Here is a 14791-nt window from a genome sequence, read left to right on the forward strand (position 1 = left end):
ACATTGCCATGAAGGACATAAATTATGAATGCTTGTTACATATCCCACCGCACAAAACCCAATGAGTTCATTGGTTAGTCAACTGATGGTTCATCAGCCAAGTGTACACATAAAATTTATGTTCTAAACCAACCCAAAAGGCACTGAAAAAAAGACAGATTTGATTTACTTGAAGGCCGAATAAAACAATCTCTAGGACTGGAAATGGTCATCAGCTTGTAGGAGTAACATTTTGAGATATTGTGAGGTGGACTATCTTAATGAATCATAACGTATTAAGAGTACAAACCTATAAGGGGATTAATGACACCCTGATGAAGTATGGTGGAACAAGTGCCAGCAGCACACCAAGGCAAAGGATGTGGAGACAACAGTGGAATTCTAGTCAGGATACTGGCAGAATCCCTATTCATTAAGAAGTGACAACTGGCAATTGTTGTCTAGCATGTTTTCTATCAATCTTGTAGACGTTGCATGCAGCATGGGGATGCCTGGGCCAGTGATATGACTCCTCCTTGCCCACAACAGCCTTCATCAAATTTTATCAGTCCAGTGGATTTACAAGTGATTAAGCAAATTTAAGAGTTGCGTGAGTCCCATTACAGTCACTCACATCTGCCTCTGATTAGACAAACTCAGTTTTTGTTGGTTTTAGGACTCTACACTGCTATCACTGTTAACTGTGCAAAACAGTTTGCAATCTCTTCCTTTACACTGGGTAAAATTGGCTTACAGACTAATGGAACATTTAATTTACTTGTAAGTCCCTAGTAAAGTCTTACAACATGTACCCAGGAGCTTTAGATTAAATCCTACTAGTGGGCTTGACGCACTTAATGTGCACTCACGTAAGCTGCCCTTTAAAACATCACTCAGGCCTGTCATTGCAATCTGTCTTTGCAGTTTTAAGCTGTCATTTCTACCTGGCAATATACACTATTTGCTAGGCCTTAATCTTCCTTTTTAATATATGTAAGCCACTCATAGATTACACCCTAAAATGCCAGTAGGGTAAGGAGCATTGCATTTAAAAAGTTGAACATGTACTTTTAGTTTTTTTTTTACAAGTCCTGGTAGTGTAAACTCCTAAATTTGCTTTGGCAAGGCCTACCTCTCCAATAAGATAACAACGGGTTACTTTTTTACAAAAAATAATTGATAATGTTTGATTAGAATCAGGTAGAAAAGACATGTTTGGTGCCTGAGAAACAGTAATTTAAGACTCTCCTGCATAGTAAAGTCGGATTTTAAGTCACAATTCTGAAAATGCCACTTACAGAAAGTTGGCATTTTCTTGTCTTCACTATTTGATGCCTGGAGCCTGTTCCTGGGTCACAAGATTGGGAGTAGGTGGCCTTTGTGTTCCCCCCCCCCGGCAGCATCACAATAAGGGGTGTGGGTGATGGCAGGATGCACAATCTTGGATTATTGGGGTGGAAGGAGCTGCCACCTACCATAGTTGCACTTCAAAGCGCAGTGGCTCAGCTCACACACAAAGGACTTTGCATTAAGCTAATTTTCCCCCCAGACAGAATGTGACCAAAGAAAGGAGGCAGAAAATTCCAAATATTTCTTTAAGGGGAAACTGCAGAAGCTTCTCCCACTTCAAAGTGGGCACCAGATATAAAAAGGTGTCTCTCAGACCTACTCAAGTGCAATCCTGGACCTGTGGATGCTACAGAAGGACACCCTGCTGCTGTGCTGCTGTAGGCCTGCCTTGCTTGCTGAAAAGGAAGACTGGACCTGTACCCTTCATCCCCAGCGGAAGTGACACCAAGGGTCAGCTGACTGACTTCCTGTTCTGAAGTACGGGGGCATAATCCGCTCCAGAGCTCCCTCTGCAACTGCCCAGCTAACCTTCTGGAAACGGACCTGCCTAGATCTGCAACTGGGCCCACCTGAGCCCTGCTGGCCACTGCTGGAAAGAGTTCCTGGTTTCCAAGAGAAGACAACCACATAACTTTGAGTGGCACATTGTGGTTTTAGGCACTATACTGTCCTTAATTTTTTGAAACTGTATTTCTCTGGTTCTGCTGCACTTTATTACTCTTTAAGTGCTACATAAATACGTCACACATTGCCTCAAAAATTAAACCAGGCTCCTTTTGTGCCAAACTACTCGAGGGGTATGCACAAGTTAATTTAGTTCCTTAATGTGATTCACCCTTACAAGGATTGTAGTTGTTGCTCGATTAAGGTTTCACCCTCTCCCCCAACCAACCATCTAATTTTTCACATACAGTAACCTGATAATGTGACAGAATAATGGACAATGATATTATTAAATATGCAGGGAGGGTGTCTTGATAAACGGTACAGAGCACTGTAAAACACAAAATGGTTATAAAAATGAGGGTGAAAAAAAGACCTTTTATAAAGTACAGGGAAAGAATGCAACAGCAATATTTAGCAATAACGTACAAGTTACTTACCTTTGGTAAGGATATATCTGGTAGAGATAGGTGCAGATTCCTTACCTTAGAATTTTCCCCCAGACGTCAGAGGTGATCCAGAGATTTTTTTCTTCAAGCAATACCCTTGTGCGTCGGTAGGTGGCGTTGGTCGACTCCGCAGGCGTTGTTGGTATCATAGTCACCATGATGATGTTCGTAGTAGTACATAGGTGCTGCCTCAGCACAGTGCAGTGACGTCAGTTTCTTTTCACAACTTTCCACGCCAACGTGCAGAGCCGCGAAGAACACTAAAATTGGTGCGCCAGAGCTAAGGCCCTGAATGGGGAAGCCCTGTCCCTAGAAATCAGTTTGCAAGCAGGGAGGATGGGTGGTTCGGTACGGAATCTGCAACTAAAATATGTCTCTATCAGCTGTATCGTTACAGAAGGTAAGTAACTTGTACATCTGATAGAGACTTTTAGTTTCAGAGTCCTTACCTTAGAATAGATACCCAAGCAATGCCATCCTTGGAGGTGGGCTGCGAACAAAGATCATACTAGAAAGTCCTGCAGGACCGAACGTCCCAACGGATCGGACTGTCCAGGCAGTAATGTTTAGTAAACGTGTGCATGGATGCCCACGTTTCTGCCTGGCAGATTCCAGGACAGGAACTCCATGTGCTAATGCTCTGGAAGCAGCAGTTGCTCAGGTGGAATGAGCGCGCAAGCCCTCTGGGGGCTGCTTCTTGGCCAAAGCGTAGCACATTTTGATGCAAAGAAGTACCCATTGTGAGATGGTACGTTTTTGCACCGCCTTCTCTATCTTCGCACCTACATATCCAACAAAGAGTTGATCGTCCCCCCCCAGAAATCTTTAGTACGACTGAGATAGAACGCCAATGCTCTTTTTGGATCCAGGCAGTGGAGTCTCTCCTCTTCATGAGAACGATGATAAAGTGCATAAAAAGTAGGCAAAGTGATGGACTGGCCTACATGAAAAGTTGTAACGACTTTGGGAAGGAAGGAAGACTTAGTGCGTAACACCACTTTGTCAGGGTGCACAAACAAAAATGAGGGCTTAGAAGTTAGAGCCTGAAGCTCTCTCACTCACTCTGTGAGCAGAAGTGATGGCAACCAGAAAAACAGTTTTGAAAGCAAGGAGCCATAAGGAACAACTGTGCTTTGGCTCAAATGGAGTACACATTAAATAAGTACAATATTAAGGTCCAACTAAGGCATGATAAATGGAGTGGGAGGAAACAAATGGGTGAGTCCCTTAAGGAATAGTCTAACAACAGGAGACTTAAAGAGTGAAGGCTGATCAAGCAACTTAAGAATGGTTGAAATAGCCGATAAATAACCTTTAAGTGTGCCTAAAGCAGAGCCCTGCTGGGCTAAAGAGAGAATGAACAAAAGAGTTTCAGAAAGAGGAGCAGAGAGGGGATCAAGATTTGTTGGTACACCATGTCACAAATTTATGCCAGCGACAGGCGTATACCGTTTTAGTGGAGGGACGCCAGGCTGCCAAGATAACATCACAGACTTCGGGTTGAAGGTCTAAAGCTGTCAACTGCCACCGCTCAATCTCCACGCATGAAGGTGGAGATTGGACAGGTTCGGGTGGAGGACTGTCCCCTGCTGCTGAGACAGAAGATCCTCCCGAAGGGGCAGTCGGAGTGGAGGAGCGGTGGCCATGCTCAATAGCTCTGGATACCATACTCTCTCTGCCCACTCCGGAGCCACCAAGATGACTTTGGTCCGGTCATTCCTGATCTTCTTGAGAACTCTGGACAGAAGTGGTATAGGTGTAAAGGAGGCAGGAGTTCCACTCTAGACAAAAAGCATTTCTGAGCAAGTGCAGCCTTTGAAATTCCAACATGCAAAGCAGCTGACATTGTGCATTCTCTGCAGAGGCGAACAGATCTAACTAAGGCTCTCCCCACTGCTGAAAGAGACCTTGCGCCACCTCCAGATGGAGACACCATTTGTGATCGGCTATGCATCGACAGCTGAGTTCATCTGCTCTGGCGTTCAGAGAGCCCGCCAGATGTTGAACCACCAATGTGATGTCCTGATGTGTCAGCCATGTCCAGAGGCATAGCGCCTCCTGACAAAGGGTCCAAGACCCTACCTCACCCTGTTTGTTGCAGTACCACATGGCAGTAGTGCTGTCTGTGAACAACTGCACTACTTTCACTTTGAGAGAGGGAAGAAATGCTTTAAATGCAAGCCTGATCGCCTGGAGCTCCAGAAGATTGATATGGAGCCCAGACTCTGCGGTGAGACCAGAGGCCTCTTCTCCGCCTCTCCCATGTGGCCACCCCACCCCAGAAGTGACGCGTCCGTCACTATGATTAGATCTGGTTAGGGAAGGGAGAGGGATTTGCTGTTGACCCATTGCGGATTTGAAAGCCACCACCTCAGGTGTTTCGCAGTCCCCTCCGAGATCTGGACCATATCAGAGAGATTTCCAAGATGCTGTACCCACTAGAACTTCAAGTCCCACTGCAAAGCCTGCATATGCCATCTGGCATGTCTCACTAGCAGGATGCAGGAGGCTATGAGGCCCAGCAGCTTCAGAGTCATTCTCACCGAAACCCAAGGTAGAGGCTAAAAGATCGGAATCATAGCCTGAATATCCTGGACTCGCTTTTCGGGTGGGAAAGCCCGAAATTGTACTATGTCCAGAACAGCTCCGATGAAAGGGAGCATCTGAGAGGTAATCAGGTGTGACTTCAACACATTTATCGTGAACTCCAGCATGTGCAGGAGGTTCGCTGTAGCCTGAAAGTGGGAAACAACTTTCTGGGGCGAGTCTGCCTTCAACAGCCAGTCATCGAGGTAGGGGAAGACAAACCCCCAACCTGTGTAAATGAGCTGCAACCACCACCATCACTTTCGTGAACACCCAAGGGGCGCTGGTAAGGCCGAAGGGGAGCACAGCAAATTGAAAGTGCTCGTGACCTACCACGAACCTTAGGTAACATCTGTGGGCAGGCAGGATGGAATATGGGAATTAGCGTCCTGCAAGTCCAACACTACCATCCAGTCTTCTGGGTCCAAGGCAGACAGGACCTGAGCAAGGATCTCCTTCTCGAGGAATAGATTGAGGTACCAAAGGTCGAGGATAGGACGCAAGCCCTTGTTTTCTATGAGCACCAGAAAGTAGCAGGAATATCAACCATGACCTTCTTACGGTGCAGGGACCCTCTCTATGGCTCCCTTGGCCAAGAGAGCCACAACTTCCTGGCAGAGAAGTGCCAAATGATCTTCCGGTAAACAGCTGACCTATGGAGGCTGGGGCAGTTTTGAAGGGGAGGGAGTAGCCCCTTCGAACGATCTGTAACAGCCACCTGTCCACAATGGTGTAGGATTCCCAGTGGGGCAAGGTGAATCCTGCCGCCAACTGGACCAGAGTGAGGGGACGGACTAGGAGGGTTTGGAGGCTGCAGCAGGGGCAGGGGCAGACCACTGGTTCCCCATCCCACAACCATGTGGGATTGCGCATCCCCGGCCACGCAACAGCTGAACAGCACGGATTGGTCAGTGGCTGGGAAAGGGATGCGACAGGGAGCCCCTTCTGTGGCAACGAAAGGGGCAAAAGGCGGACTGTTGGGGACGAAGGGCAGTGGAAAGGCCGATGCGACATCATGCGGTGACAGTCCTCGTACGGTTTGAAGCTGGTCTTCGGGGACATCCCTGGATGTGCCAAAACTCTCAAAAAGTCTCAAAAAGACAACAAAAGTCGAAGTCAGTCAAAAATTGACTATGGGTAGCTCTCAGTCAGTCAGTGCGTGGCGCGGAAAGAAAAGAACTGATGTCACTGCGCTGTGGCGGCGTCTATGTACTACTCCCGATGCCATCACGGTGACTACGATGCCAACACCACCCTTGGAGTCGACCGACGGCACCTACTGATGCACAAGGGTATTTCTTGAAGAAAAAAATCTCCAGATCCAGTCTGACGCCTAGGGGAAAATTCTAAGGTAAGGAATCTGCAACTAGAAGTCTCTATCAGATATCTGTAACATTTGGCCCAGAAATGTTCTTTATAAATACGCCTCTGGCACCAGAGAACACTAGCCACTGTTCAGAAGGTCCATTCTGGAGGTTTCACTAAGACTGTAAATTCAACTTAGTAAGGTACAGCAACAATGATTAAGGAAGATCACAGGTCCCTAGCTTCCTTTTTGGATGCATAGGTCACTATTGTCATAAAAGCCCCCAAAGCTGGTGGCCCTAAAATAATACCATTGATCCCTATAAAGTAATCATGGAACTAATTCCAGCCTCCTTATGCAATACAGCAGTGAAAGAGGGCATCACAACTGAAGTCAGATTTGAGGTAAGACTTTTTTTTTTTTAATACAAACATATTATAAGGGAGGTTAACAACTTGATCCAGCATCATATTTCCCTTTGTCAACATCAATGCTAGATCCAAGCTATTGGAAAGGCTGATTTTAAACAGTCTGCAAACCTGGGTGAAGGAAATTATTAAGACAGAACTTCAAGTGGATTGAAAGGCTGGAACTAGTATGACCAAATGATTATTTGATCTTTTTTACTTTAAAAATTAACAAAAATTATGGCTGTACTTAAAAAACACCGATTATCCATAGTTTCACAGCGCTTCATATAATAAATAAAGCCTGAGAGACATAGTTGGCCTCAAGGGTTACCTTATTGATTCTTTTGCAGCCAACATAGTGATGTTTCAGGGATGTGGGCTAGTCCCCTGGTTATTTAATGTACATTTTAGTTTTTTTGGTAGTACCACTCACTATAAAATGTGATGTTGTAAAGGCACATAGGAAGGATATTCTCTAACGTATGTTTATCAACAATTTAATAATAGTGACAAACAGGAAGTAGTCTACACTTACTCCTAATTGTATTTTTACAGTTCTGTACAGCAAAAGGGTCCATTAGGAATTGCTCAGAATTTATCACATGGTGGCAGATGAGAGTCAGGTAGTGTTTCCAAGAATACCATGAGAGGCTGGAAATTGTTGAGCCATTGAACAACCTTCACTGATACTTTACATAGTTTTGAAACTACACTAGCCACAGCAAATAAAGGGAAACCAAGATACTGTAAAACACCTAGGTTTTGTTCTACTGAGCAGTTCTGAAAAAAAGGCATCACACTATCGGGCTGCCCTATATTATAGAAATGCACAGAAGTACTTCACTTTGAGGAAAGGCTTAAACCTTCAAACGACCCTATTTGAGACCGCTTAATTATTTTGATTGTTTGATTGTCATACTGTTGACACACTGTAAGCCATAAATTACAGCAACACAATCTTACACAGACTGAAATTTGTTTGATACAAGCTGCTGTTTGGCTGACTTAAAATAGTGTTTTTAGAGCTTCACAATTCAGGATAAAATGCAGACTTCAGAAGAGTACTCCTAGAACCAGTCACACTCATTCACAGAACACTTTGTTGAAGACCTTAAAAGCTACTTTTGTTAATGAATATAGAAATGAATTGCAGAACTCCACCTGTCAAATCAATTCAAAATCAATTCAAACATGGATATGAAGGATCACTACCCAGTTTTAGTTCAGTGTGTCTTGATCTAACAAAATACACACCCAGCACCCTGACAGAATGGTGGCGGGACCATCAAGTGAAAAAAACAGGAGACACTAATTCCTCTTTGGAGAATGCAGCACAGGTCAAATCTAGTCCCCCTGGCAGAAGTTGGAAACAGGCTACACAACAGCCTTTAAACAACTTGTGAGCCAGCATAGGGACATCTTTCTCAATACTCTCCTCCTTTCGACCTGGTGAAGGCTCCCCTACTGCAGGCTGGCTTTATGGATGGAGGGCGGAAGCAGATTAGAGAACCATGAGCCCAAAGAAGAAAAGAGCCTTTGAAATCATTTTGCCATTGAAAAAAGGCTTAACCTGAGGTGTGGTTTTCCTGTAAGGGAACCTGTTTTAAGAATACTTGGAAAAGGAAAGCTTATAGGAATCAATCGAAAAACAAGAGGTTGGAGGGGAATTCTGAAAAACTAAAAGGAAAGCAAGAGCAATTATAGAACAGTAGCTCAACTATCATCAGGGAAGATTTCCCTGTTCGTTTTGTTCCTTGAGTAAATATATGACAAGAACAGAACAGCATCCTCCTTATACAGAAGCAGTACCGACCTTGAAGAGTTTCTGACCTTGGAATCCCCAGGAGAAAAAAGCATGGACAAAACTCATATCCTTTGTGAAGCAACAAATATTTGTTTGGAAGTACCCAAACTTCTTTAAAACAAATAAACAAATTTAAAGCCAATCCTGGAGTGCTGGATCAGTCATGTACACCAAAGCATATATTATTACACTTGAATAATTCATGCATAATACATTCTTACACCATGGGGCTGCATGAAAAATACATGGCCCGTGCTGGGGATTTGAAAAAGTTACCATTCCTGGTAAACATTATTGTAGTCTGGGCTCATTTTTGTACCAAGCAGAAGGTGGAAAATCAAGCAGAAAGGAATCAGTGAAAGAGTGTGCTTCGTTTCTCTACTGATGTCATGCTCATCAGAAATTCTTATCCAATTCATAGCTAAATAGAAAAGGCAACTTCCTGATCATGAAGGAGTTAACACTGAATTTCACAAAAACATTTATTCTTGTCATAATTGCAACCAAGAACTATGACCAAAGGTTTTACTTTTGAGGACATTAATGTTTTCATAGAATATTCTTCACCCACGCCCCAGAGGAAAAAGCTTGTTGGGATGAACATTAAAGTTATCATGAGTGCCAAAACAACTCTTAATCCAATAAGATTGTTATGAATATTTCAACTGTGTTCCAGTGCCACGTTTTACACAAAGCAATGGGTACAGTTATAGAACACGTCATGACAAATTAATAACTGGACTGCTTATGTAATAACAGTGTCTCCCATTGGGTTTTTGATCATTGAGGGACACATTCCCCATGATTCAATGCAATCAGAAAGCAATGATGAATTCAGAGCAATACTTCCCTTTAACATTCAAACTGGAGGACAATGAGTAGAAACCCAGAAAGCTACAAGCTGTAGTCACACCTCCTGTGGCAAAAAGGTAGGACAATACTAAAGAATGTCTGAAATGAATAAGTTAAGTGCATCAGTTAGACCTACCTTTACTCCATCTGGCTTCTTCAGTAGGCTCTTTGCTGCTGTAAATACATAGCAAATTCAATGTCAGTGACTGGTCATAATAATGTTACAAGTATTCACTAACAAAAGCTTACAAACTGACACCACATAACTGAGTAACCTAAAATCTTTCTAAATTTTTCACTTACAATTAAGAGTTTTGCCATAGATAATTGTTTTCCGCTGCTCTCTGTGCTATCATTGACAACAAAAGGGCATTCCTAGTACTGACTTGTAAAAATGAATAGGAGTTCGCTGCAGCTCGCACTATGAGGTATTAAAGAGACCATGATAAGACATGAAAACTGATAATGTATTTATCACAGGGTTCTACATTTCTCACAATGTAATTTGTGAACATAAAAAAAAAAAACAATCAGCCAACTCCTATCATGTTTTATAGATTTTCCTTCTTCACTGATTTTCGTTAAAACTGGTAAATTGCTTTTCAGTTATTTTTATCTAATAACTTACTAGACTCATTTTCAAATGTCAAGCTTTTGTTCTACTCATTTTCCCTTCCTTATGGTGTCTAAGAAGAATTTAAAGGCTTTGGGGATCTTTAATGAGGAACATCTTCACACAATGTGAATTTAGTTCTGTGGTGCCACCTAGATCTCTATTTACATTCTACTCAGATAAACCCTCTGATTAAAATATATTTAAAATAATGTATTAGGTTTGCATATATTCTTTATATTTTAGTGGTAATTTGTTTTTCACGAAATTTTTGTTCATTTAGTGTTCCTTAACCTCAAGTTTCCTAACTCCCTATTCCTCACATGCCCTCAACCAACAGAGTATTTTTTAAGTGGTAAATGTGAGTTGTGACTTGAAAACCTTACCACACACCCAAAAAAGAGCTATATAAAGGTTCACTAGCAGCCATTGCAGTATCTTTTGCAAGCCACCAAGAGTGACCTAAAGTTGGTGTGTGAAATGGAAGAGAAATGGATAACATGAATGAAGTGCTGGACGACTTTGTCCTAAGCTACTCAGCCCACAAACAAAGATTAAATCTTCATTGACCATTTTACCACAATTTTCTGTGGTCAGGTTACTGATTTAAAACAAAGGCCATCACCAATAACTCCAGCATTAAAACAAGCCATGTGTGGCCAAAAGCGTTTGGGATGAACACCAGTCTGAGCATCTCAGTAGTTGCAACTACATTCTTTTCACTATGCAACCCTTATTGGCATTCCGGCCACATTTTAGAGGACAATGAGAGATTCCTTTGAGCAAGGAGCACTGCTTTTGGCTGGTACATATGCTAAACTCAAAAACAGACTGGCAAAAAAAAAATCACAATAAGTAGAGACCAAGAGGACCTTATGAAAATATTGAATTTTGTTGACTACTACAAAGAGCTACTAAAGGCCATTTGGTTTGAGTACTAGGGGCTGCAAATGTGTCTAGCTACATGGACCCTGATCTGTATTTAGTATGAAACATTCTGTCTCCAATTACAATATTCGATTTGCAATTGAAGGCAGAATGGTTGCATGTAGTACTTTTATATACATGCACAAATTTAAACCGAGATGCCTTTAAACTACATTATTTCTGAGGGTTTAAGATTCATTTTTTCAAAAATATGATCTCTGTCCAAGATTCGCTAAATCTGATGTGTCTAATTCTGAATGAGTGATTTTGCACTACAAGGTGATACGGGGAGCAGATTTGTTTTTCTCAATTTGATTTCAAAATTGATTAATTTCTAATTTACACACAGTCATATAACGATTGCGTGCCCTTTAAAAGCGCATCATCGCCTCTCCACACCCCCATATGCAGAAAGCAGCAGCAAAGTGAACAAATTAGTTTAATTAGGGTGACAGCAAAACATTTGCCTTGCATCCAAGTGATCTCGGAAACCAGAAGGCGATGCGTGGTATAGCAACCCCAAGGTGGTTATTAATAGAGAGGCAAGCAGAGAAAGGAGGAGTGGGGTTAGCGGACAGAGCAGAGAGCTCAATGGAAAACAATGGCAAGTGCTTGGGAGAAGCACACAGCGGTCTCTTCCAAGAACTACGGGCCTTACCTCCCATGAAACACATTCCACATAAAAGGAAGAAAAAGAAAACAAAATGAAAACACTTTAACAACCACGTCATTATGGAGAAAGTATCAGAAAGCATGCACGGCAATGAAAGATAATGACTTGAGAACAAACTGAAATCTGAAATGTACCATCAAGGACTGCTCTTTTTGATTTTCCAAGAGACGTTGGTTCTAGAAAAAGCTATTTTTACCAATAATATAGTAGGCTGTTATAAGAATTTTTTTTTTTTGTTTGTGGAATTCCAGTTGAGGTGATGGATGTCAGAGAGAGGGATGTTCATGTAACAGTGAAAATGTAGACTGACCACAAGAAGACAGCTGATGGGTACAGTGCACTCAATCCAAGCTGACATCCCTGCACACAAGGCACCCATGGGGGCAAATTACAAGATACTAGCAATAATGGATTCTCTGTGCAGCAAAAACTCTGAGAAATTGAAAAGAAAAACACCTTTTTGATCAGAAATAGCCGGTTGTAACATCAAGCACTTTCATAAGGAGAAAAATGTGGGTGTGTTATGGTACATTTTCAGCAACCGGACCATGTATGAAAAATGGCACTTAGAGCAGTCCACCATACATATGGTTACCATGTGCCAGTATGGAATGTTCCATGCCATCCAGGAATGCAGTGCTCCAGTCATGTGCTTTAGTTGAAATCAAAAGCATTATGGGTGTTTTGATCCTTGTTCTCCACAGTTGAGCCAACTTAGCTAATACAAGTGAAAATTTGTGAAAGAAAATCCAGGGCCAGAAGAATTGCATCCTTCATTACATATACTCATCTGGCATGTTAAAAACACAGATACATATCATACTAAAATGTGGATAATGAAAACACTGTACATTTTTATCGTGAAGTGTGGAGTATCCATCCAGAAGCATCATTGATACACATCTGTGAACGCACAGAGATACTTACTAAATTGGTTAGTTGCTTGTCCAACTTTCACTTAATACAGCACCCGAATATTTTTCCACAATACAGACGCATTGAACTGGACCTTGACGTCACTGAGGCAGAGCAATGCATTAGGCTCCCAGAGAAAGCGAACAATCTATATAATGCTTTGTAAACGTGCTAGGATATACATTTAGCAACAGCAGCCATCTGATATATTCCAGGCCTGTGCATTCACTGGAGGGCTTATGCCTCAGGTGTCGTTGCTCATAAATGGAGACCCTGAGGAGCAAAACTGTGAGAATCTTTGGTATATCTCAGAATTTGATTTTTCTGGCTATGGCCAAACACATTTTTTCATCAGCTGGAGGCGTTACAAATGTCTTAAATAATTCCCATACTTAGGCTGCTTATATGTGGTTTTGCAAAGCTGAATGCGAAGATCCCTGTATCTGTACTGGGCACTGAACAGCAAAAAGCAGTTTTTGTGCAGAAAACGGCAATAATTTATGGTCTAACATCAGGATGCCAGAGAAAGTGAAACATCTGTGAGGGTGAAAGTAATGTAAGACTTGGACACTTAGTGGAAAATACTGTCGGTTAACCTTTTATGGAACACGATCACTGGAATACATCTCTTAAAGGCTATAAACCGTGAGATAACCTTACCAAAAACCCAGTCCTGCCTTTTGGTTATCAAAGAATATAAAACACCCTTCAAAAAACATGAGTAGCGTCCATGAAAGGTATATGGCAACTAGATAATGGAAATCAAACAGGTCAGAAGTAATGGAGAGGCAAGCTGCAGTCTATTTTCAGGAAGTTCCTATGTATGAAATTTGCTTGTTGCGAATTTCGATGGTACGTTTGACGTAAAGTAAAAACAAGTACATCTTAGTACAGCAGGCGATCTTATGTCTCACGGTAAATTCTATTATTATATCAATTCATTTCTTACTCAAAATCAGTAGACAACGATTAAAATGCCAGACATACCTGAGAAATTTCTAGTCGCCAGCATGGTTGTCAAAATAGCTCCCTGTAAGGCAAAATGTTAATCGGAAATTAGACTCATTTATATTGTAACGTCAAAACCGTGAAGAAAGTTATGGAAAGGATTTAAGTAGAATGATTTTTCCACATTTTAGAACTGGCATATTTTATAAATCGGCCACAATAAACCTGACGCACTAAAGGCTGGATACAAATATTGGAAATTAATCCCATGGGATGCATAGATATGGAGAACAAAGTTACAACTCAGAACATTGTAGAATAGAAAACAACGACCTATGTATTCCCAGAAGTATCAACATTCATAACATATACCGAATTTCCATTTCCAGCAGGCAGATATTTCCACATACCGACATAAAATATTAAGTCATTTTTACATATAACTTTCCATTTTTTCCAATGAAGTGGAAATGTATTCCCCCCCATGAAGAAATTCCTTCTCCTGAACCCCATTAACAACAATTGGCAAGGCCAATAGGTCTCACCTATACAAGAGCAGTTGGCTTTGGCAATATGTTTTGTCATGTTGTACATCAGTGTGGCTGCTGTCCAGCTTGAATAAAAGTGAGTGTCATGGAGTGTCGGTGTGGAGTGGGATGTAGTGTTGTAGAGTGGATTTGCTTAAGTGTTGTAAAGTGGAGTGGGGGGGGGGAGTATTGTGTCGCAGGGTTGAGTAGATGGGAGTAAAGTTCAGTGGTTCAGTGACAGAGTGTGTCCTAGAGTGGAGTGGGTTAGAGTGCACTGGAGGGGACTGAGGTAGTGAGGTGGACTGGAGTAGAGTGTGATGGATTGATTGGGGTAAAAAGGGGTGGATTGAGTAGATTGGTGTGGGGTGGGTTGGACTGAATGAAATGCAGTGAGGTCGATAGGTGCTAGATTAGAGTGTGGTGGATTAGACTGGATTGAGTGGTTTCGATAGGAGTGGATTGGATTGAAGTGGGATGTGGATGGACTTTACTGGGGTGGGATGGATAGAGTTAAAGTGGGGTGGACTGGAGAGGGTCGATTAGATTTGAGTGGGGTGGACTGGATTAGGTGGACTGGATTGGTTTGGATCAGACTGGGGTCAACTGGATTGAGGTGGATGAGATTGGGGTGGGGTGGATGAGATTGGGGTGGGTGGATGAGAGTGGGGTGAGGTGGGGTGGATAAGGGTGGGCTGGAGTGGATTTGGATGAGGTGGATTGGATTGAGTGTGGTGGATTGGAGTGGGGTGGACTGGACGGAGTGGGATTGATTAATGTGGACTAGACTGG

At 42.3% G+C, this 14791-nt stretch overlaps 1 protein-coding gene across 25 annotated transcripts in view; it reads right to left on the minus strand.

The window, feature by feature from the left end:
- CAMK2D (calcium/calmodulin dependent protein kinase II delta) overlaps window positions 1-14791 on the minus strand; it is a 624934-nt gene that overhangs the window by 158201 nt on the left and 451942 nt on the right. For 13 of the 25 annotated variants that reach the window (XM_069242047.1, XM_069242034.1, XM_069242016.1 and 10 more), the window contains exons 12-13: window positions 13515-13557; window positions 9536-9573 (exon numbers count right to left, since the gene is read on the minus strand). In XM_069242047.1, the coding sequence (XP_069098148.1) occupies window positions 9536-9573; window positions 13515-13557 (81 nt within the window). The remainder of the gene's footprint in view (window positions 1-9535; window positions 9574-13514; window positions 13558-14791) is intronic. The other 12 variants (XM_069242054.1, XM_069242030.1, XM_069242039.1 and 9 more) reach the window with 1 other exon arrangement.

The sequence above is a fragment of the Pleurodeles waltl genome, chromosome 1_2 (genome assembly GCF_031143425.1).
Source record: "Pleurodeles waltl isolate 20211129_DDA chromosome 1_2, aPleWal1.hap1.20221129, whole genome shotgun sequence".
In the NCBI taxonomy this organism is placed as follows: domain Eukaryota; kingdom Metazoa; phylum Chordata; class Amphibia; order Caudata; family Salamandridae; genus Pleurodeles; species Pleurodeles waltl.